The sequence below is a fragment of the Nannospalax galili genome, unplaced genomic scaffold (genome assembly GCF_000622305.1).
Source record: "Nannospalax galili isolate Female #2095 unplaced genomic scaffold, S.galili_v1.0 scaffold113, whole genome shotgun sequence".
In the NCBI taxonomy this organism is placed as follows: domain Eukaryota; kingdom Metazoa; phylum Chordata; class Mammalia; order Rodentia; family Spalacidae; genus Nannospalax; species Nannospalax galili.
The window spans coordinates 4,146,414-4,167,636 of record NW_008335444.1 but is presented as its reverse complement, the minus strand read 5'-3'; the positions used below and the strand labels follow the sequence as shown (position 1 = coordinate 4,167,636).

Genomic DNA, 21,223 nt, shown 5'->3' with positions numbered 1-21,223 from the left:
ACATTTTTAAAAAATTGTTGATTTTATTTATTTATTTATTTATTTATTTATTTATTTGTGTGTGTGTGTGCACATCACACAGAACATCCTAAACCATCTCATTTTTTTATACACCCACTTCCCAGGTAGCACCCACCCATAGCCTCCCTCCCCCGGCTAGAGCCCTTATACTCTGATATCCCAGCTACTGTCTGCTGTGTTGTCGGCACCCCCAGCCATTCCCTACTACTTGCCCTTCTAATAGTCAGCCTTTCTAGAGGTCTTTGTTTTAGGAGAGTCAGCTGTTCCTCATCTAGTGGTATTCAGTTGTCAATATTCCTTTGGATAAGATTGGGGTCTGCTCTTCAATTTCCCAGTTTCTATGCTGGGTTACTATCTGGGAATCCCTTTGGCCACCCTGGCCAACAACTCAAAAGAAGGTATCTCCTATCTGGCATTGTTGCTTGTTATGTAGCCTTTAGCCAACAACTCAAAAGAAGGTTTTAAGCCTGGAACAGCTCTTGGTTATTTTAATGTCATGGCCTGTTACTTCTCATCAGGGAAAAATAAGATCCTTTTAAAGTGCACAGAGGCTGGCCTTCATCTTTAGAGGCCTCAGGATAAGATTTGTGAGAGGTTCAGTTATCAACTGTGGAAGGTGCCAGCCAGCTGATTGGTTAGGACTAATTTTACCTAAAAAGCACAGCCAACCTCTAGGAGCCCAAGGTCACTGGGCAGAACTCCTGAGAGGGGTGATTGTGTGATGTCACTAGGGATGGGTTGGAGGTGAGGTTCCTCCTAAACTTTGGAGTTGGGTGTAGAGGCCTTGCCAGAATGTAGCCAGTTATTACCCTTTGCAGAGACTGTGTTTTGCCCTTGGCAGTCTCTCAGCATCCCTGGCCTGCCTCCTGGCGCTCTCCTCTATCCTTCACTTCCGCCCTGTCCTACTCCCAAAGAGCGAAGAAACGCTGAGCCAGCTCTTCCCGCAGCCCTGGGCTCCAGCTCCGGCTTTTGTCCTACCTCCTGGGCACCAGGCAGGAGGGGGTGGCCAGGGAGGGGGTCTCCGCAGTTGCCTGCTAGGCTCTCTCAGTGCTGCAGGGGCAGGGATGGCCTCCCACATCACCCCAGCCCCTGCTCATCAGTGAGCAGAGGAAGCGCGCTGCAGGACCTCGGGTGCCAGATCCTGCCTTTGAAAAGCCCTGGCCCTTTACTTAGGCTCTCACCCACCACCCTGCTGAGGTTTGCCAAGTGGCGAATAGGCCTGCTCTGTTCTAGGAGCGTGCAGGGGCCTTTTTGGAACAGGGCTGTCCAGCCTGCAGTACCCCCTCCTTACAAGACAGACAGAGGCTTAAAGGATTGGAGCCTGGGGGTGAGATGGTAAGATTCAGACTGTCCTTGAGCAGAAATGTCACAGGATCTGTAGGCTACTAACCTTTATTGATAAAAATAGGCCACTGGCCTACAGTTCAACAATTTAATCATTTTAAAGATTACATTTTCTGAGGCTGGAGAAATAGCTCAGTGGTTAAGAGTACTGGGTGCTCTTGCAGAGGACCTGGTTTCAGTTCTCAGAACCCACATGGGAAATCCCAGCTCCTAGCATCACTAAGGTAAGGTAAATGGTAGGTGCTGGCCAGCCCACCAACCAGCACATGGGACACATCAGCAGCATTGTCATTCTCCTTCCCTTGCTCCCACTGCCACTCATTCATTCCCAAGACTGACACACTCTCCCTGCTCTGAATCAGTTGCTCTGAGAATCAATGACTCATCTAGGGTCTATGTCCTTATCCTCTAACTGGTACTCATTTTTCTGTTCATGCACCTACAACCTGGCAAAGCATCCTGGCACTTAGAATGGTCCAGCAAGGGGGACTCTCTGACACAGAACCTCTCACATCAGGATGTGTGGGGCCAACAAAGAACCCCAGGGTGAATGCCCACATAACCCCACAACTCTTGGCCCCTAAATCCCTTTTATACGCCCTCCCAGGCTGCTCTTCTGCCACTCCTTCCCTCCTCAGATGCTTTGGGGCTGCTTGCTGATGACCTATTGCCTGTTTCATGGGAGGGCTCTGACGGCAGGTCTGCTGCTCCCTCTTTCTATTCCCGCTGTCTCCAGGGATGCTGATTCGATTTCCTCCAATCGCCAGCATTGCCATCTGCCTGTAGTAATTAAATGGTATTTGAACTGGATCCAGAAATCCCATCGCAGGCAGCCACATGATGGGGAGGGTGCTCTCAGGAGCTCGTGCTTGCCTGCACAGCTGAAGGGTCCTCCAAGGCTGCTGGAATAGACCCTTGGTCCACCAGAGAGCACCCATATTCTCTGGGAGGAAGTGCCTGGTCTTAGGCCCCAAAAGCTTAGGTCACAGAAGATCTTAAGGCCAAAACTCCAATTCCTGTCACCTGTGCAGTGCCACACCTTACTCTGTAACTGCCAGTGCTTTCCCAGAGTGTCTGATGTTCCTCCTAGCCCTCTGAGCTCTGGACCTTAAAGGCAAGGTGTGTAGTGCAAGAGCATGGAAGGGCCAGTATATGCAGCCTGTCTGGGCTTGGGCTGGCTCCTCACTGTCTGTGACTCTGAATGACACCATTCCAGTTTCCTCATCTGTCAATAGGGCACTAGTCATGACCTCTTGGGGTTGTGGTGAGGTCAAGTGTTAAGACACATGTCAATGTGAAGGCAGTGCCTGGCATGTGGTGAGCATTCTGTGTGTGTCAGCCACAGTGATTAGGGAAGAGGTAGAAGTTCAAGGTGGGAGCCTGCCAGCCTTGAGATAAGTGTGTGTGTGTGTGTGTGTGTGTGTGTGTGTGTGTGTGTGTATGTGTGTGTATACATACATGCATACATTTGATATATATGTGAAGTTCCTGGTTTGCAGGTCCGGAGAGAATGAATGAGAATCAGCTTTGCCCTTTTCAGTCAGAAACTGGTTCAGGTAGGAAGTGAGAAAGCTGAGCTCCCTTTTGTGTCCTGGAGAGCTGTGTAAGGGTGGAGACTCCTTGGGCTTCCATACCTTTCTAAAGAGAGCCACTCACCCATGGGGACCTGTTTATACCTCAGAGATAATTTCTGGAGAAAGATCCAGACTCCCAGACACATGTAGACATTTGTCTGAGAAGCTCACATGCACCTACCACCACACATACCTGCCCCTCCCTAGTCTACTTCAGTAGAGTGCAACAACAGGCTTGGGAGCTCCTCCCCAATCAGTAGCTCTGAATGGGCCTTGGGGCAAAGATGACAGGTAGGATGGTGACTTGGACACCCTGGGCTTTGCAGCTAGGCGCCTCTGGGCCTTGAGTGGGTGCTGGCCTGGCCCCTTGTTCCTTTCTTCTCTTGGTAAATGTTGGCTTAGGAGAAGGGGCCTGACAAGTAGTTCATTGTGAGTACACAGTCGATGGGGCCAGCATCTGTGAGCCCATGGGCAGTAGAGTCTACCCCCACTCTTGCTTTCGGATGTTTGAGGGGTGCTTTCTGCCAGTCCCTGCTCACGCATGCTCACTGGCTCATGCTTGGTTGCCATGGGGACCTTGTCGTGGCGCTTAGAAAAAGGGAGTAAAGGGTGACTGGATGGGGAGACAGTTCTATCCTTGGCTGGTTCCCTACTCAGTACTGATGTCACTCTTCCTCCTCAATGTGAGGTTCCCCACTCTGAGCCAGGATCTCATGTGAGCCCATCCTGTCACTGGCCTGGTGTTCCTTCTGTTTGCTTTGGCAGGGTACTTTTCACTTCACCTGGGCTGCCTCGTTGCATTTGGCCTGGCCCTTCAGTTCCAGGAAAAAAACATAGCTTGTACCTGAGAGTGTCACCAGGCTCTGGCACCTAGAAAGGTAGCTGCTGCACTGGAGGACCCTTACAGCCCCCATAGGGCTCAGCAGAGGCTCTGGCCTCCTCTGGAACTAGCACCAGCTCAGGGGAACGTGACCTGGAGTTGTAGGAAGCCACCAGGCCTGCCGCTCTCTCCCTGACCCTAGCCTTCAGCTTTGTCTCCCCGGAGTGGGTGGACTCTTCACCCTGGAAGAGGGATGCCGATTTCTGGGAATGTGTGCTTTCATATCCCACAGACCTGGGTTTGGCCCCATTACTTTCTGTTATGCAACTTTGAGCAAGTTATTGAAACATCCTCAGCCTTAGTTTTCTCATCTATAAAATCCAGCAATTAGATACCTCACAGCTTTGTGGTGAAGAAAGCATGAGTTCATGTATATAAAATGCACTTAACACACAATCAGTGTGCCGAGTGTTCAGTCAATGTTAGCAACTACTAGTGTGGGTGATGTTGATCTATATTTCCAAAGCTGTTTCCTAGGCTTCTACCTTCCTTCCTCTCTTGGCTTGAGGGGTGGGGGGCGAGCAGAGTATTGTCAGTAATATGGGAGGCGGGCCTGCCTGTAGCCCCCACCCAGCTGGACCTAACCCAGAGCTCTTTACATCCTGGGCAGGATCCGGCCCCAGCTGTCCAAAGAGAAGATTGAAGGCTGCCACATCTGTACCTCTGTCACCCCCGGGGAGCCCCAGGTCCTGCTGGGGAAGGACAAGGCCTTCACCTATGACTTTGTTTTTGACCTGGATACCTGGCAGGAACAGATTTATTCAACCTGTGTGAACAAGCTCATTGAAGGCTGCTTCGAGGGCTACAATGCCACAGTACTGGCCTATGGGCAGGTAAACCACCTCTACCCCAACCAGTGGCCATTTTAACCTCAGTCTCTCCCCATCCAATGAGGGAATCAGGCGCACTGTAGAACAGTTGATGCCCAGCTGTGTAGCTTTGTCTGGTACCTGAATTGTTACTGCATGTCTGGTTAGCAGAGGCAACCTTTAATCAAAGACTTCATGGGGTGTGGCTTTGGGACCAAAAGGAACAAGGGAACCAGGCTAGAGGAACCAGGTGAGGGGATATGGCCCAGGCCCAAGGCTTGCTGGTGCCCCCAGAGGGTGCTGGTTAACACCTGTATTCCATCTTTACCAATACAGACGGGGGCCGGGAAGACATATACTATGGGCACCGGCTTCGACACAGCAACATCGGAAGAGGAACAAGGCATTATCCCGAGGGCCATTGCACACCTCTTCAGGGGTATCAACGAGCGCAAGCGGCGGGCACAGGAACAGGGCGTGACTGGACCTGAATTCAAAGTCAGCGCTCAATTCCTGGAGGTACTATGGCCTCAGAAGGTGGTTAGGAGGGTGATGTGGTAGAACCCAAGACCATGGAAGCTGGGTCCTCTACCAGTGCAGAGAAGTGAGGCTAAGGAACCATCAGAACAGCTACACGGGACAAGTTCTAAAAGTATCCAAGCGAGGGCTGGAGAAACACTTCATGGGACACTCTGCTTCAGATAGGGCTAGAGTCGATGATCTGTGATCTCCTCAGACCCTAACTGATTCTGACCCTGACATAGGGCAGGTCATGTCGCCATTCCATACCTCATCTGCAAAGTGGGGTTGATGTCTCTTCTTCCTCAGGGCTTAGTGAAGCTGGCATGACAGCCTGAGTCTGGTAGTTGGTAAAAATCCTGCTTCTGGCCCTCAGCAGGCCCTTCCTCTGTCTTTGTGGGCCCAAATGCTTCCTGGACTCTCAGGGAAGAAAGGCTTCCAGCAGGGATATTCCTTCATCTCTGGTCCTCCTGGCACTAGGAGATGTCAGCCTAGAACTGTGGCAGCCAAGGGCTTTGGGGAAGGTACATGAGGGAATCTCTAGGATCCTCCACATTTGGGCTATGCTAAGCCCCAGATCAGTAGCCCCAAGAGTTGGTGCCCCTTCTTAGAAAGGGCCCTTGAGGGAGTTCAGGAAGGTGGTTCACCTTGGCATTTCTCCCAGGAGCCTGGCTAGGCTTCTCCTCTGGGACACATGGTTGGGCAGTTCTGAGTCTCAATATCTAATCCCCTCAGTCTAAGGATCCCTGTCCTGCTATATTTGATGGGTTTGGAGCCACCCTGGTCTCTCAGCCCCCAACTTTACTGCTCTGACTGGACCCTCAGAGGGAGAGATGGGGCCGCAATTCTGTCCAAGCCTATCATACCTCACCCTGTGACTGTGGCTCCAGTGTCTCCTTTCTAGGCACCCAGGGTTGCCATTTTCCCTATAAGGACCTGTATTTTAGGTTCTTTTGGTGCCTCTGTATATATATGCACATGTGTGTGTGCGTGTGCGTGTGTGTGTGTGCGTGTGCATGTGTGTGTGTGTGTGTGTGTGTCTTACTGTCTGTATATCTTTAGAACTTTTCTGTTTTCCCTTTACCATTCTGTTGCCATGGAGAGCTCAAAGAGCAGGCTAGCAAATCTAAGCCATGGGGTGAACACAAGGAGTTAAATGATGCAGTGTGTCTGACCCAACACAGACAGACAGACACTATGGCACCCTGTCTCCACCATCTCTTCTGTTTCCTTTTCCCCTTCCTGTGGGATATTTCTGTCCCTTTAAGGCCATCAAAGCCTTGGATGTCTGAGGGCTGCATTGCCCCCTCTCTCTAGTTCCACGGAATTCTCTTGGCTACTGCCAGCCACCCCATTCCTTCTCCCACTTTCTATCCTCAGCTCCTCGTCTGTGATATCCCAGACTTCCCCACAGTTCTAATTATAAGAATCCCCTCAGCCGACACCATCCATGTGCCCCAATGGTCTTCCCAGGAGGATAGGCCATAATGCCTGTTCTCCTTGCTCCCCTTCCCTCCTAAGCAAAGGACGAAGCACACAGCCATACATACTACCTGAGGTTAGCATCACCTTCTCCTCAGAGACTGCAGGCCTCAGAGGTTCAGAGCTCAGGGCATTAACTCCCTGGTCTGTGCAAACTCTATCTCTGCCCTCCTTCATCTAGAATCACAGCCCCATGCCTTCTCTTCTAGCCCGATAATATAGTAGAACCTTCCTGATTCAGGTTTATGTCTTCCCCATCTCCTACACCTAGAACCTGCATCCCTTTGTCCCTGTGAAGTCCTTAGCTGTCCCCTTAGGAGCTGATTGCTGCTGAATAGTAATTCCTTGGGGGGTAAAGCAGTAAGTGTACCCTTAGGGTGGCTCTGCCCAGGCCTAGATGCTCTCCTTCCCCTGTGCAGGAAAAAGAGCCAGGAATCCAGAGCCTCAGTTTCCACTTCTGCAAATTGAGATGTTTTAGAAATGTGAGGAAGTCCTTTGGGGCCCTGTGCTGTATATCATATGAACCCAGCTGCTGTTTTCCTTCCCATCACAGCTTTACAATGAGGAGATCCTTGACCTGTTTGACAGTACCCGTGATCCTGATGCCCGCCACCGCAGGTCCAACATCAAGATCCATGAGGATGCCAATGGTGGCATCTACACCACAGGTGTGACTTCTCGTCTTATCAGCTCCCAGGAGGAGGTAAGCATCCCCTGAGGTCCAGGATAGGCATGGGCATCCTTAAAGGCCAGAGCCCTGCAGCACATGGGTCCTGAGTCCTCTCCTCTGTGTCTGTCTCCAGTTGATCCAGTGCCTGAAGCAGGGAGCCCTGTCACGTACCACAGCTAGCACACAGATGAATGTACAGAGCTCCCGCTCCCACGCCATCTTCACCATCCATCTATGCCAGATGCGAGTGTGCACCCAGCCTGACCTGGTGAGGTGCTCTTGGGTGTCCAAGAGCTACATGCTCCAGGTGTATCCCAGGGAAGGCAAGATAAGGAGCCATGGGTCTAAGCTAGCATACTAAAGCTGGAGCTTGCCTCTGCCACTTGCTGAATTTTCTTATTCCTCTTGAGCCTCAGTTACCCCATTTATGCAATGGGGTAATGATACTTGATAGTATTGTGTAAGAACTGCATTTGCTTTCAGGTGCTCTGCACACACAAGGGGTTGGTACCATGTAGCCTGCTCTCATTCTCCTGAGTGCTGTGGGGTGGGCAGCTGGGAACAGAAGATCAGGAGGTGTGGCTTGAGTGAGCCAAATTCCACTTTCTACTACAGGTAAATGAGACGATGACTGGGCTTCCAGACGGAGCAGCCCCCACGAGCACCGAGTATGAGACACTTACTGCTAAATTTCATTTTGTGGACCTGGCTGGCTCAGAACGACTGAAGCGGACAGGGGCCACTGGCGAGAGAGCCAAGGAGGGCATCTCCATCAACTGTGGCCTGGTAGGCACACAGAGAGTCACCAGACCTAGAAGCAAGATGGTGTAGGCTACTCTTCCATGGCTACCCAGCCCTCCTTGGGCCCTTTACCAGCTGCTGAACAGGGCACCCATTGTTACTACTACTGGGTCTTCTTCCTTCACCCTCAGGCCTTAGGTCTTTATCATGTCAGTCTATAAAACCCCCCAGGAGCCTGAGGGCTGCTGTCACCAGCACATAGAGATGGTTTGGGATTGTATTTTCTGCCCTTCCTGTGTGACTCTTGAGCTTATACTCTGTCTCCCACAGCTGGCCTTGGGCAATGTGATCAGCGCTTTGGGGGACCAGAGCAAGAAGGTAGTGCACGTGCCCTACAGGGACTCAAAGCTCACTCGGCTACTCCAGGACTCCTTGGGGGGTAACAGGTATCTGATGACCAAAATCCAGAGAGGATGGGGAGGCTCCCCCAAAATACTGATATGGGCCTAAAGCCTGACTCCCAGGAAAAGAGATTTTATCCTCCTAGGCTGCAGACTTGGAGGCAGCACAATGAGATAATAGATGGGAAATGTTAGGCAAACAGAGGGGCCATGCCATATCCTCATCACCAAGCAGAGGATTCTGCAGTTGGGCATCATCACCTCCCTACCTTGTTAGCTGCTTTCAAGGGTTACTCTCTGTACCTGTGGGAACCCTTGGCCAAGTGATCCAGAGCCCCACATCCCAGATTCCAGGTCCTTCAAGCATTAAGATGGGGGAGGAGAACATGGTCAGAACAGAACCTCTGTTGTGGGCGCAGTGCTTCTGGGCCTGGCTGTGTCCTTTGCCCTCACCCCAGCCTGGTTGCACCCTCAGCCAGACCATCATGATTGCCTGTGTGAGCCCCTCAGATCGGGACTTCATGGAGACACTTAACACCCTCAAATATGCCAATCGGGCTCGCAACATCAAGAACAAGGTGGTGGTGAACCAGGATAAGACCAGCCAACAGATTAGTGCACTACGGGCTGAGATTGCACGTCTGCAGATGGAACTGATGGAGTACAAGGCAGTGAGTACCCCATGTCTGCTTCAGTCACTCCTACCAGGAGCTGGTAGCATCCCACTCCACACTCTGCCCTATAGTCCCTCTACCATCTCTCTAGGTCCTCAGCAAGCCTCCCACCTTCCTAGCAGCACCCATCCATCTCAGTGTTTCTTTACAGCAAATCCAACACAGGCTGAGCCTTCTAGGCTTAGAATGCTCAGTCTAAGAATTAGAGTACACTGGCTTTGTTAACATGGTTGTTTTGTACAGTTAGGCACAGCTCATGTCCACTGAGCATGCTGTGTTTGAATAGATGAGAATGCTCCACTGTGGTATAGAATGGTTGACAGTGGGGACACAGGTGTAGTCCTGTGTGTTACAGGGGGCATAAGAGAGTTAGCCTCCTTTTTCAGTGGTCAGGGTGGTCTTCGTGGAAAGGGATTTTGATAAATAAATGAGAAGGAGGCCAGCAGGCATTCTGGGCAGAAAGAAAGCCATATATAACATAACAAATGAGAAAAATGGGTGCTTTGGGGGACATGTCTAATTCTGTATGACCAAAGGTGATGTTGCCCACTGGTGGCCCATAATCTGAATCTGACATACAGATAGATGTGGGTTTCATTTGTATTTGTTTCAAAAGAATGTAATTTATTTGACAACTTTTCTGAAAGTCAGGAAGTCTCAGCTTTTAAAACAGTACCAACAGTGCTACCAAGAGTGAATGGCAGAGTGACTGACTCTGTTTTGTTTTGTTTTTTAAGCAGCCAAAAAAGTAATGGTTTGTATGAAGAAATTTTGTCATTCAAGCACAACCAAAGTGTACATTTACAATCATACTCTCTTTGTAAACAGCTAAAAGCCACTGACTTCTTTTGTATCTTAAGACACACAGAGAATCAAGGCAATGAAATTATGGCAACTTCTGTTGCATTAAATTTTGTCCTTGTTTAATGTCTTCTTTGACTAATCAAGCATTATTATACCATCTGGGGGACTGGAAGAGAGGAAAGAAATTTTAAAATGATGTAATATGCTAGTTTGCAACAACATTTAAATTTTTCCATATACAACAAACAACTCTGTAAACCTTGGTTACAATTTGCATAGCTCCTGATTTCAACTTTAAGGTGCAACAGTTGAACTTAAACAGTCACCAGATAACAGAGACATCCACAGAGTGGCTGCCTCCTTTAGACAGCCTGTAACTCTCTTGACTCCAATCACCACCACTCCCTATTGTCTTACACCCAGACTGACTCTCTCATGTATGCCAGTTACCCAGCCCAGGTAGGGTTTTGTCACTTGGATTAGCATTTCGGGATGATGAAAGTGAGTGGTAGGAAGGTAAGTCCAAAATCTGGACCTTTCTTTGTCAGGAAGAGCTATGTAAAGTTTTGTTGTTTGGTTTTGAGAGTGGTTCTCACTGTGCAGCCCAGGCTGGCCTTGAACTTGTGATCCTCAAGCCTCAGCCTTCTAGACATTCAGATTATAAGCATGAACCACCATATCCAGTGTTTGAGCGTGGGAGACAGGAACTGTGTTAAAAAATCTGAGGAAGGAGAAACTAGCAGTATACCAAGTCTTGGGAAAGGCTGAAGGTGATGGAAGAGGATGCCACCTCAAATCCCCTCCTGTGAGATTTAGTGCCTGATTACTCCCTGTCTGTCCCCTTCCCAGGGCAAGCGGGTGATCGGGGAGGATGGTGCAGAGGGCTACAGTGACCTGTTCCGGGAGAACGCCATGCTGCAGAAGGAGAACGGAGCCCTGCGACTGAGGGTGAAGGCCATGCAGGAGGCCATCGATGCCATCAACAACCGTGTCACACATCTCATGAGCCAGGAGGCCAACCTACTTCTGGCCAAGGCTGGTGAGTTGGGGGACATCAAACTCATAGCACCAACATGTATTAGGCAGGCTATGCTAGCCAGCCAATGCAGAGATCAATTAATTTATGCGTTTGTTCCTATAACTTTGTGTGAAACACACAATACGCACGCATCCTTTTTGTTAAGCATGAAAGTGATAAATCATATGTAAAGTGAAAGATTTTAATCCCCTCAGCAGATGCTTCACCCACATCCTTTCTGCTTTTCAGAAGGATCTTAGCAACTTAGTGCCTGCTTTCCCATACTCTCTCAGTCCATTTGTTTCATGCATTTGTACGCAGTCATGTATATGTGTGTGAATATGTATTACAGTTTCTGTTTATGAGATCATACTTGGTATTTTATGACTTCATTTTTCATTTAGCATTATGTATTAGAAATCTCCACATTAAAACCCACTTAATTTTTAAACAACTGCATGATGTTCCATATGTGATGCTGAATAATTTATTAGAACAGCCTCTATTGATAGGCGTTTAGATTGTTTCCAATGTCACACTATTACCAGCAGGGCTTGGATACAACTGTGCTCGTGTTCAAGTATTTCCGTCATACAGATTCCTTTATGGAAAAGGTCCATATGAGCTGCCTTGCTGGAGGCAGGTGCAAGGTCACCAGCCTTAGAGCCACAATGACTCCAGTCCTTGTTGTGGCTTATCTTTATCTTTATCACATCTTCCTTCTGTCTTCCCCTCCCAGGTGATGGCAACGAGGCCATTGGTGCTCTGATCCAGAACTATATCCGGGAGATTGAGGAGCTTCGGTGAGTGAGCCTGTCCCGTATAGCCAGGCTGGGTGGCCTTGGCCAGGCCAGGCCTGGGTCCATGTGGCTCACCTGGCCCCACCCACTGCCTTTTCCTACATAGGACAAAGCTCCTGGAGAGTGAGGCCATGAATGAGTCCCTCCGCCGCAGTCTCTCACGGGCCTCAACTCGAAATCCCTACTCCCTGGGAGCATCTCCTGCTGGTCCAGCCTTTGGGGGCAGCCCAGCCAGCTCCATGGAGGATGCTTCTGAAGTGATCCGCAGGGCCAAGCAAGACCTGGAGCGGCTGAAGAAGAAGGAGGTCAGGCAGCGGAGGAAGAGGTGAGTGGAGCATCACCACCTTCCCAAGAGCCAAGACAGTCACAAGTCGACCCCCACCTACCCTCCAGGAAGGAAGACTACTCCCCACCCTATGTTCAGGAAGGGCCATCCCTGCTCAGCCTCACCCCACTCCCAGGGGTAATGCTTGGAAATTCATAGAGCAGATTTATTCAGTTTCTAGGTTGTGCTTTTCCATCAAGGTTAATTCAAGGTGATTGGGGAGGCGAGGATCAAGAAGAGGATCTGGTTTTCTACAGAGCAGGAGCCCAGCCCTACCATCCGTTGCCTACATGATTAAACAGTGTTAATTCCCTAATCTGGCTTCTTCTTCATTCCATGAGCAGCCCAGAGAAGGAAGCCTTCAAAAAGAGGGCAAAACTCCAGCAGGAAAACAGTGAGGAGACTGATGAGAATGAGGCTGAGGAGGTGAGGACCACCCCTGGCCCTCACCATGACCTTATCCCCATGTCTCTGCTGGGGTGGGGGGTTCCATCTGTGAACTGTAGCAGGTGGGGGTGGTACCTCCAGCTGATCCTTGAGCTTCTTGATAACTTTGACCAGTTGTCATGGTGATCTCCATCCCTCAGGCCTCTGCCTCATCCCAAATGGATGATGCTGGACTGAGGATTCTCCAGAAGGGCTGTGCCAAGGCTATTGGGGGAGGGGATACTCTTTCTGAATGAGGGTGGGCTGGCTCCCATCCCTGCTGATACCCCTGAGGCCTTGCATCTGGCCTGGCCTCTGCCTCTGGGCTCCTCTCTCATGAGGCAGGTGCAGCCCTAATGGTGCTTGGTACCTAGGAGGAGGAAGAGCGAGATGAGAGTGGCTGTGAGGAGGAGGAAGGGCGTGAAGATGAAGATGAGGACTCTGGCAGTGAGGAGAGCCTGGTGGACTCAGATTCAGACCCTGAAGAGAAGGGTATGTGGGCTTGGGCTGGGGAGATGGGATGCCTGTGGCCGCTGCCCATTGCCCATGATGGGGCTGTCAATCAGAGCTGGACCCAGAGGAAAAAATTCAGATGCCTTTGGGCGGGATCAGGCCTGTTGGAATTCTCAGAGACTGTGCTTGTCCAGGGCTCAGACTCCCAGAAGCCAACAAAAACAATATTAATGACAAATGATGGAAAACACTTAGCTTTCCTTATATGCCCACCACTGTCCTTAACTTGACCCTTCACAAGACTTGATGGAATCCAGTGCTTACAGCTACCTTGTAAAGCTGTTAGGTTTCCCTGCAAACATGCTCGGAGGGTTCCTGACCCAGTTTAGTCAATGCAGAGTGAAGCATTGAATGACCTTGGCTAGTGCCCTCCTCCAAGTGAAGATCTCTGTCCTTCAGTTCTGTGTTGCTGCCATCCCTAGCCCACAGCCCTACAAGGTCACTTCGCCCTCCTCCATCAAAAACGGTTCCATGTCATCTGTCATTGTAGATATAGGCTCCTGGGCCCAGCAGGACTGGGGAGGGCAGTAGACACCCCCTGAGCTCCTGACCCAGTCATGCATTCCTGGGGCTGCTCTTTAAATGTGCTGCCCTGTCTGGTACCACTTGCACTTGGTCACCAACTGGTCACTGCTGACCAGAGGAAGTCCCATATTCCCCATCCCCCAAACTGGGAAGGCTGCTTCCTTACCCTGGCACCTGGCATGGGGCTAAGTCTGGCTCTGCCTGGCCCCACAGAGGTGAACTTCCAGGCGGACCTGGCCGACCTGACATGCGAAATTGAGATCAAACAGAAGCTGATCGATGAGCTGGAGAACAGCCAGCGGAGGCTGCAGACGCTTAAGCACCAGTATGAGGAAAAACTGATCCTGCTGCAGAACAAGATCCGAGACACACAGCTGGAACGTGACCGTGTGCTGCAGAACCTCAGTGAGGCCATGCCGCCTTCCCTTTCCTGATTCCCTGCCCTGCACAAGGACCCTCCGGCCCTTTCACTGTGACCCTTTGCCCACAGTTAAAGTCCTTGCATCTGACCCAGTTCCTCCACTAGATTTTTTTGGTTTTGAAAATTACATTTTGTGTGTGGAGGCGGCGGGGGGGGAGCGAAAAAGAGAGAGATTGAGATTGCACTTATGTGGAGGTCAGAGGACAACTTGCAGGGAGAGTCAGTTCTCTTCTTCCACCATGTGGGTCTCGGGGATTAATCTCTGGTCATCAGGTTTGTCAGCAGGCACTTTTGTCTGCTGAACCATCTTAGCAGCCACCCCACCTTTTTCTATTTTTCTTGTGCTGTTGTTTGAGACAGAGTCTCACTATGTAGCCCAGGCTGGCCTCAGACTTGTGACAATCCTCTGCCTCAACCTCCCTAGTGCTAGAACCACAGATACTCCCCACCATACCCAGATTTTTTCTTTCATCTTATATATTAGAATCTTTTATCCTTTATCTACCTAGGCATGTGACTAAGATACCTCCCAGTCTCCCCCGCCTCATATCCAGTTTATAAACCTTCCAAAATTCTACCTCCTTATACTGTTCTGTGCCCACTCCTTTCATGATTCATTTCCTTATCCACTTATTCAGCAAACAGGAGTTGAATGTGTCTCAGCACAGGCATTATTCTAGATGCTAGAGTTGTTGAAATGGGCAAAATTCCTGTTCTCATGCTGCAGTGCAGAAGACAGGCATCCACAAGATAACAGGTTTGCTAGCAGGGCTGATGTTGCCTATTATTATTATTATTATTATTTTTAATGATTTAAAGCAGCTTTATTGCTTCAGTACACAGGACCAATTTACGCCACTATATTATTATTTTTTTAATATGGCAAGAAAAGAGGATGGGTTTGGGGCTTGAGAAAGGAGACCATGGAAGGCTACACGGGGGAGGCCTTTGAGTGTGACTTGAAGGAGATAAGGGGGCACAAGAACAGAATGAGCAATGGAGAGAACATTCCAGGAGAAGGAACAGAAGACTCCAAGGCCCCGAGGCAGCCATGTGCCTGGCATGTTGGTGGAATGACAGAGCAGAGAACAGGTTATGTCTGCCCTTGTAAGGGCATTGTCTTGGCTCTAGAAAGATGAGAAGGTTAGGAGTTTTGAGAGAGATTTTAGAAGATTTGGAAGCATTTTAAAAACATCGTCCTGGCTAGTGTGTAGGGAGATGGAAGTGGAAGTTGAAGCCTGCTTAGGAAACTTAGAAATGTTAGAAATGGTGAGATGTGCTCAGATTTTGAGTGTAGTTTGAACTAAAGTTTTTGCTGGACAGGCGATGAGGTTCACTGAGATGGGGTAAGAGGTGGAAGTCAGGGGTTGGTCTTGACTTGCTCAGTTGGGGATGTCTGTTAGCAATTCAGGCATTCAGGTGGGAGAGTCTGCATGGGAATCAGCTTATTCCTTCTGCTAGGGCCCACATCACTCTGTCTTTTATTGGTGTCGTTAACTCTTCCCTTTCTGCTGTCCCTACCTTCCCAGGGGCTCAGAGATCTCAGGATGAAAACACCAGTGAACAATAGAATGTCAGAACAGGAAAGGCCCTTGGGCATCTGTTAACATCGCCCCCCCATTGTTCAAATGAAGAAACAGGCTCAGGGAGGGGTGAGGTGACACGCTGAGATTTGAACCCAGGGCCCCCATCTCCTCTTTGGGCCCACATTTAGTGGGAGCCATGGGGCCCGTGGCTCTGACAGCTGCTTTTTTACTGTTCTCAGGCACCATGGAGTGTTACACGGAGGAGAAGGCCAATAAGATCAAGGCAGATTATGAGAAGAGGCTTCGAGAGATGAACCGGGACCTGCAGAAGCTACAGGCTGCTCAAAAAGAGCATGCCAGGCTGCTCAAGAACCAGTCGCGCTATGAAAGGGAGCTGAAGAAGCTGCAGGCGGAGGTGGCAGAGATGAAGAAGGCCAAGGTAGGCAGAGGGTATGAGGGGTGAGGACTGGGGGACTGTGCCACATCTTAGAATTCACATTCCACGTCAAACATTGTCACTGTTGTCAAGTGTGGATCTTCCACCAGACATGCACCATTGCCTGGTTCAGCCCTGTCCCAACCATGGACACTCCCCTCTTAGCTGAGTGTGTAACCTCATCCCAGTACTGGGCTCCTGTGTAGAGTGAGTGTGCAGGCAATGCTGCCCTGTGGTAGGAAACTATACTACAAATTGCCTTCTCTGCACACGAATACTTAATACAACCTTTGCCTTTCTTTAATCACCATAATAATTGTCACTGTGGCCAAGTTCTTGGCAAGGCATCTTATATGCTGGGTCATGGTCCATCCTTAGCCAAAAAAAAAAAAAGGATGCAATTCCCATTGTATTCATGGAGATTTGAGGCCCAAGGATGTTAATTCCTGCTACCAGGAGGTAACTCTGGAATGTGAAATTCTGTCCTTGACCTTCCAAGCTATCATGTGTTCATGGTGGCTTGGGGCTCCCTTTTCTACTTTTTTGGACCTTCCTGCCCTGGCCCTTAGCTTCATATGTCTCCCAGCTCCCTGCAGATCTTGGCTAGGCTCTGGGGCTAGACCCTTATCAGAGCCTAACAAAAGTAGCAGCCCCAGCAAGATGAGTCCCTCGAGGACTCGTGGAATATGAGCCATCAGTAACTCTGTCTTTCCTGCTGACTCAATGGATGCTGAACAGTGCACACAGGAAAGAGGCAGTGCCTTGCTGGCTGATATCGATCGTAGAGGAAGTAGACCTACACCTGGGCAGGCTCTGTCCCCAAGCCTGGGACAAAATCCAGGTTTCTGTCAGCTGAGAAGGATGAAGGAGGCCCTACCTTGCTGTGCTCAGACTGGCTTAGCCCAATGAGCCCTGTTTTCACTACTTCAGTGCATCTATCCTGTGGACAAGATCTGAGAAGGATGAAGGAGGCCCTACCTTGCTGTGCTCAGACTGGCTTAGCCCCAATGAGCCCTGTTTTCACTACTTCAGTGCATCTATCCTGTGGACAAGACGCCACTGGCGATGAAGGTACTTGGTATTCAAGTACCTACGAAGTTCTCTGGCCCAGATGCCATTTGGTAGTATGGAGGGAGGCCCAGTGGGCCTTATCTCTAGGCAGAGCTGTCTGCAGTCCCCTTTGATCTGCCCCTTTACCAAACTATAGTTATTCCAATCCTGTCTTAGATAGTCTTTCTTTCCTTTCTTCCCTCCCTCCCTCCCTCCCTCCCTCCCTTTCTCCCTCCCTGGAGTTCTTGTTGGTACTCTCTACAAGGTACTCCCAGCCTTTCCTGGCCAGCTCCAGTGGGCATTTCCCTGAAAAGCCCCACAAAAGGCTATTCTCATGGGGCTCTGAAACTTGAAAAAGCAGCCTAGTACCCAGGACATGGTTGAAGATAGAAGGATCCACATATGGCATGTGCTTCAATCTCTAGCAGCCAAGGCCTTCAGCCAGGGCCCAACTCTATCCATGTGACTGTGCTTGTGTGATTCCAGGGCTAAAAGTGGAAAAGAACAGCATAGGGTCATCCCAGGGGCTACCCTAGTAGGGACCAGGTACTTCAGTAGAAGGGTAGAAGGAGCAGTAGCCAAGGACTGTAAGCAGGGCCAGTGTCTAAGGGTCCCCCTGCCCATGCTCAGAACTGAACTGGGTTTGGGCCCCCAGCTGCAGGGTCTCTGCACAAGAGGGCATAGTGACTCCTGTCTCAGAGCAATTCTGTTCTCAGTACTAGGCTCACTTCACCACTGTCCTATGCCTGGAGTGTGCTCAGTTCCCTGGAGTGAGGCATGCAGCCACACAGGCAAGTTATGTAGCTGGGTCTTGGACCCTGTATTAGGAGGCAAAATGAAATGGGCTCTCAGTCTGGCCATCCATTCCTAGTTCTGCGGCTCTAAGTCATTTTAATTTTTTAAATTTATTTTTATTTTATGTGTATGAGTATTTTGCTTATGTGTATGTAAGTATACCTGTGAGTGCAGTGCCCTTGGAGGCCAAAATAGGGCATCAGATCCCCTGGAATTGGAGTTATGGATGGTTGTTAGCCACCATGTGTATACAGGAAACCAAACCCAGGTCCCCTTCAAGAACAGCCAGTGCTCTTAACTGCTGAGTCATCTCTCCAGTACCTAAGTCATTTTAATTCTTCAAGGCTCATTTCCTTCTTTATAAAACAGGAAATTTTACTTTCTCATATGATTATCATAAGGACAGGTCCTGGCATATATCTGATTCTCAATATACATTGCTATTGTTATAAGCCTGGCCCTGACCTACACCTCGGCACTGTCCACAGCTCAGGCTGTCAGCAGGAGAGAGTTCTGCCTCCAGCAACCTGGCTGTTCTGATTAGCCAGACTGAGGATTGTGGCTTTGAGTGGGAGCAGAGGTGGACTTTATAGGGAGTACCTATACTTTGAGGCTAGTGGTAAAGCCACTCCTTCAAGATGTTGTCCAGGTGACTTAGCCCCCAAGTGGAGAGGCCATCTCTTGCGCCAGACCCCTGAGTCAATGTTGCTTGGAAGGCTGCCATCCCTGCCTAGTGTCCTAACAACTAGCTACTCCGTGGAGCACATGGGTCACCTCTACACAGCCCTGCCTCATGTCCACTGCCTCTTGCCATCCAGGTAGCCCTCATGAAGCAGATGCGAGAGGAGCAGCAACGGCGACGACTGGTAGAGACCAAGAGAAACCGGGAGATCGCACAGCTCAAGAAGGAACAGCGGCGGCAGGAGGTAAGGGACCTTAACAGTTCTCAGCCTCCCAGTCTCCCATGGGCATGCCCAGCCATCCCAGCCAAGTTGGCCCCAGTTCCTGCTGTCCCAAGTAACTAGTCATACTTGGAGCAGAGTCAGCCTATCTAAAGGGCAGGGCCATTGTAGGTTTCTGGCCTAGCTCCCCATATGTCCTAAGGAAGTATGTAGGCAGAAATTTGCCCAGGGTCACCAGCAAATCAGGCACATGAAGCTTCAGGCCCAGAAACACCAGCCCAGGAGGGTTGAGCCTTCTAGTTCAGATTCATGTCCATGGTAGGAGATAAGACCAAGGGAATTGCCCTTGCGGGGCAGGAGTCCTTGACTCACTGCCACCTCTGGATGGATCATGTAACTTTGGGTCCCATGTTATTAACTGTTTGGTTACATGAGAATCACTCCACACAAGAAAATCTTGAGCATTGGCTACCAAATTGTCCAGTCTGTCCCCAGCCCTGCCAGGACAGAAAGGATGTGGGCAGCTGAATGTGGCCCAGCCCTTTTCTCTCAGTTTCAGATCCGGGCCCTGGAGTCTCAGAAGCGGCAGCAGGAAATAGTCCTGAGGAGGAAGACCCAGGAGGTAAGCTCTCTCAGCAGACCGATTGGGTACACAGGGTTAGCCCTGGCTCTTCGGGTGCTCTCCTCTGAGGAGTAAGAGGGGACGCTATGCTACTCGTGGCCCTGGCTCTCCTTTCATTCATCAAACATAGTCTCGCCAAATTGTTTGCAACATAGGTTTTGCAACATGCCTTCTCAAACAGAGAGCCGAGGTAGAGGGCAGGCTACAGACTGCATCCCCAAATGCCACGCTGGTCATTTAAAAAAGAACAAAAAAGGCTAGAGAGATGACCCAGTTAGAAGAGTACTTGCCACACAAGCATGAGGACCTGTGTTTCAACTCTCAGCACCCACGTAAAAGTTGGGGCATGGTGGAGACAGGTGGATCCCCAGAACTCGCTGGCCAGGCTCTGGGTTCAGTGAAAGACTTAAAAATATCTTAAAATGTCTTTAAAAATAAGGGGGAGAGTAACAGACCAAGACACTCAGTGTCCACCTCTGGGCTCCACATGCAAGCCAACACATGTGCATGCCACTCACAAATACATAGCCCTCCAGAGACAGACAGACGGACATCTCTTGCATTGATTTCACATCAGAGACTTCTTGGCACTTCTGCAGCCACAAGCACAGGCCTGCACAGGGTTGCCTGTTTTCCAACTCCAATACCTCAAGCTGGGCACCTCTTGCACAACTCCAGGCTACCTTGCTCACTGTTCCCCTCTTCTCGTTTCCCCTTCCCCCAGGTTTCTGCACTGAGGCGCCTGGCAAAACCCATGTCTGATCGGGTAGCAGGGCGTGTAGGATTGAAGCCACCCAATTTGGATTCTGGGGCTGAAGTATCTGCTAGCACGACTTCATCTGAGGCTGAATCAGGAGCCCGCTCTGTCTCCAGCATCGTGCGCCAGTGGAACCGCAAGATCAACCATTTCCTAGGGGACCACCCTGCAGCAACTGTCAATGGCACCCGTCCCGCCAGGTGAGGTGGATGGGCAGTGCCATGTCCTATGGGCAGAAAGCAGAACACAGGACCAGGGTGAGGGGAAGTGAAGATCCAGAAAGTACTTTGGGGCCAGGTCTATGTGGGAGCTGCAGAGGTTAAGAACAGTCAGCCCACTCTCCTTTGCCCACTCTCCTTTGCCTTGGCCTCCCAGGAAGAAGTTCCAGAAGAAGGGGGCCAGCCAGAGTTTCAGTAAGGCTGCAAGACTCAAATGGCAGTCCCTGGAGAGGAGGATCATCGACATTGTCATGCAGAGGATGACCATTGTCAACCTGGAGGCCGACATGGAGCGCCTCATCAAGGTGGGGCTTACTTCCCCATCTTTCTCCCACGCTATCTTGTCACCCTCCCACTTTTCTGGCTCCTCACACCTTTCCCTTTGCTCCTCATGCCTGCTCACATCTCTAGAAGACCCCAGGCAGGTGGGTGGGTTGGGGTGGGAACTGTGGGCAGGACTTGGCTGCCCACTGAGGTGCCCTCTCCATCACCATCCCCCAGAAAAGGGAGGAGCTATTCCTCCTGCAAGAGGCACTGCGGAGGAAGAGGGAGCGGCTGCAGACTGAAAGTCCTGAGGAGGAGAAGGGGTTGCAGGAGCTGGCTGAGGAGATTGAGGTACTGGCAGCCAACATTGACTACATCAACGACAGCATCACTGACTGCCAAGCCACTATCATGCAGCTGGAAGAAACCAAGGTGCCTACAGGACCCAGCCTGGCTGGGTGGGGATGAGAGTGATGAGTGAGCTTGGGTAGCTCTGTGTGACAGGGTTTCTGCTTCTTGGTCCCAGGAGGAGCTGGATTCAACAGACACTTCAGTGGTCATCAGTTCCTGTTCCCTGGCTGAAGCCCGCCTCCTGCTGGACAACTTCCTCAAGGCATCCATTGACAAGGTGAGCTGGCAGTGCCTCTGGCACAGGGCCCTGCCATCACATACCCTGGTGGTGAAGCCCACAGGGCTGGCTCCTCTC

At 50.4% G+C, this 21,223-nt stretch overlaps 1 protein-coding gene across 6 annotated transcripts in view; it reads left to right on the top strand.

Moving 5' to 3' along the window:
- Kif21b (kinesin family member 21B) overlaps positions 1-21,223 on the top strand; it is a 49,458-nt gene that overhangs the window by 8,950 nt on the left and 19,285 nt on the right. For all 6 annotated transcript variants that reach the window (XR_003849127.1, XR_003849126.1, XR_003849128.1 and 3 more), the window contains exons 2-21: positions 4,430-4,652; positions 4,965-5,147; positions 7,183-7,332; positions 7,433-7,567; positions 7,915-8,085; positions 8,371-8,486; positions 8,917-9,112; positions 10,769-10,958; positions 11,677-11,740; positions 11,844-12,062; positions 12,407-12,488; positions 12,863-12,980; positions 13,740-13,931; positions 15,713-15,912; positions 18,573-18,680; positions 19,210-19,278; positions 20,003-20,235; positions 20,411-20,558; positions 20,755-20,949; positions 21,044-21,145. Coding sequence is in view for 2 of the 6 variants with exons in the window: in XM_008830281.3 (XP_008828503.1) it covers positions 4,430-4,652; positions 4,965-5,147; positions 7,183-7,332; positions 7,433-7,567; positions 7,915-8,085; positions 8,371-8,486; positions 8,917-9,112; positions 10,769-10,958; positions 11,677-11,740; positions 11,844-12,062; positions 12,407-12,488; positions 12,863-12,980; positions 13,740-13,931; positions 15,713-15,912; positions 18,573-18,680; positions 19,210-19,278; positions 20,003-20,235; positions 20,411-20,558; positions 20,755-20,949; positions 21,044-21,145 (3,094 nt within the window). In the remaining 4 variants the exon portion in view is untranslated. The remainder of the gene's footprint in view (positions 1-4,429; positions 4,653-4,964; positions 5,148-7,182; positions 7,333-7,432; positions 7,568-7,914; positions 8,086-8,370; positions 8,487-8,916; positions 9,113-10,768; positions 10,959-11,676; positions 11,741-11,843; positions 12,063-12,406; positions 12,489-12,862; positions 12,981-13,739; positions 13,932-15,712; positions 15,913-18,572; positions 18,681-19,209; positions 19,279-20,002; positions 20,236-20,410; positions 20,559-20,754; positions 20,950-21,043; positions 21,146-21,223) is intronic.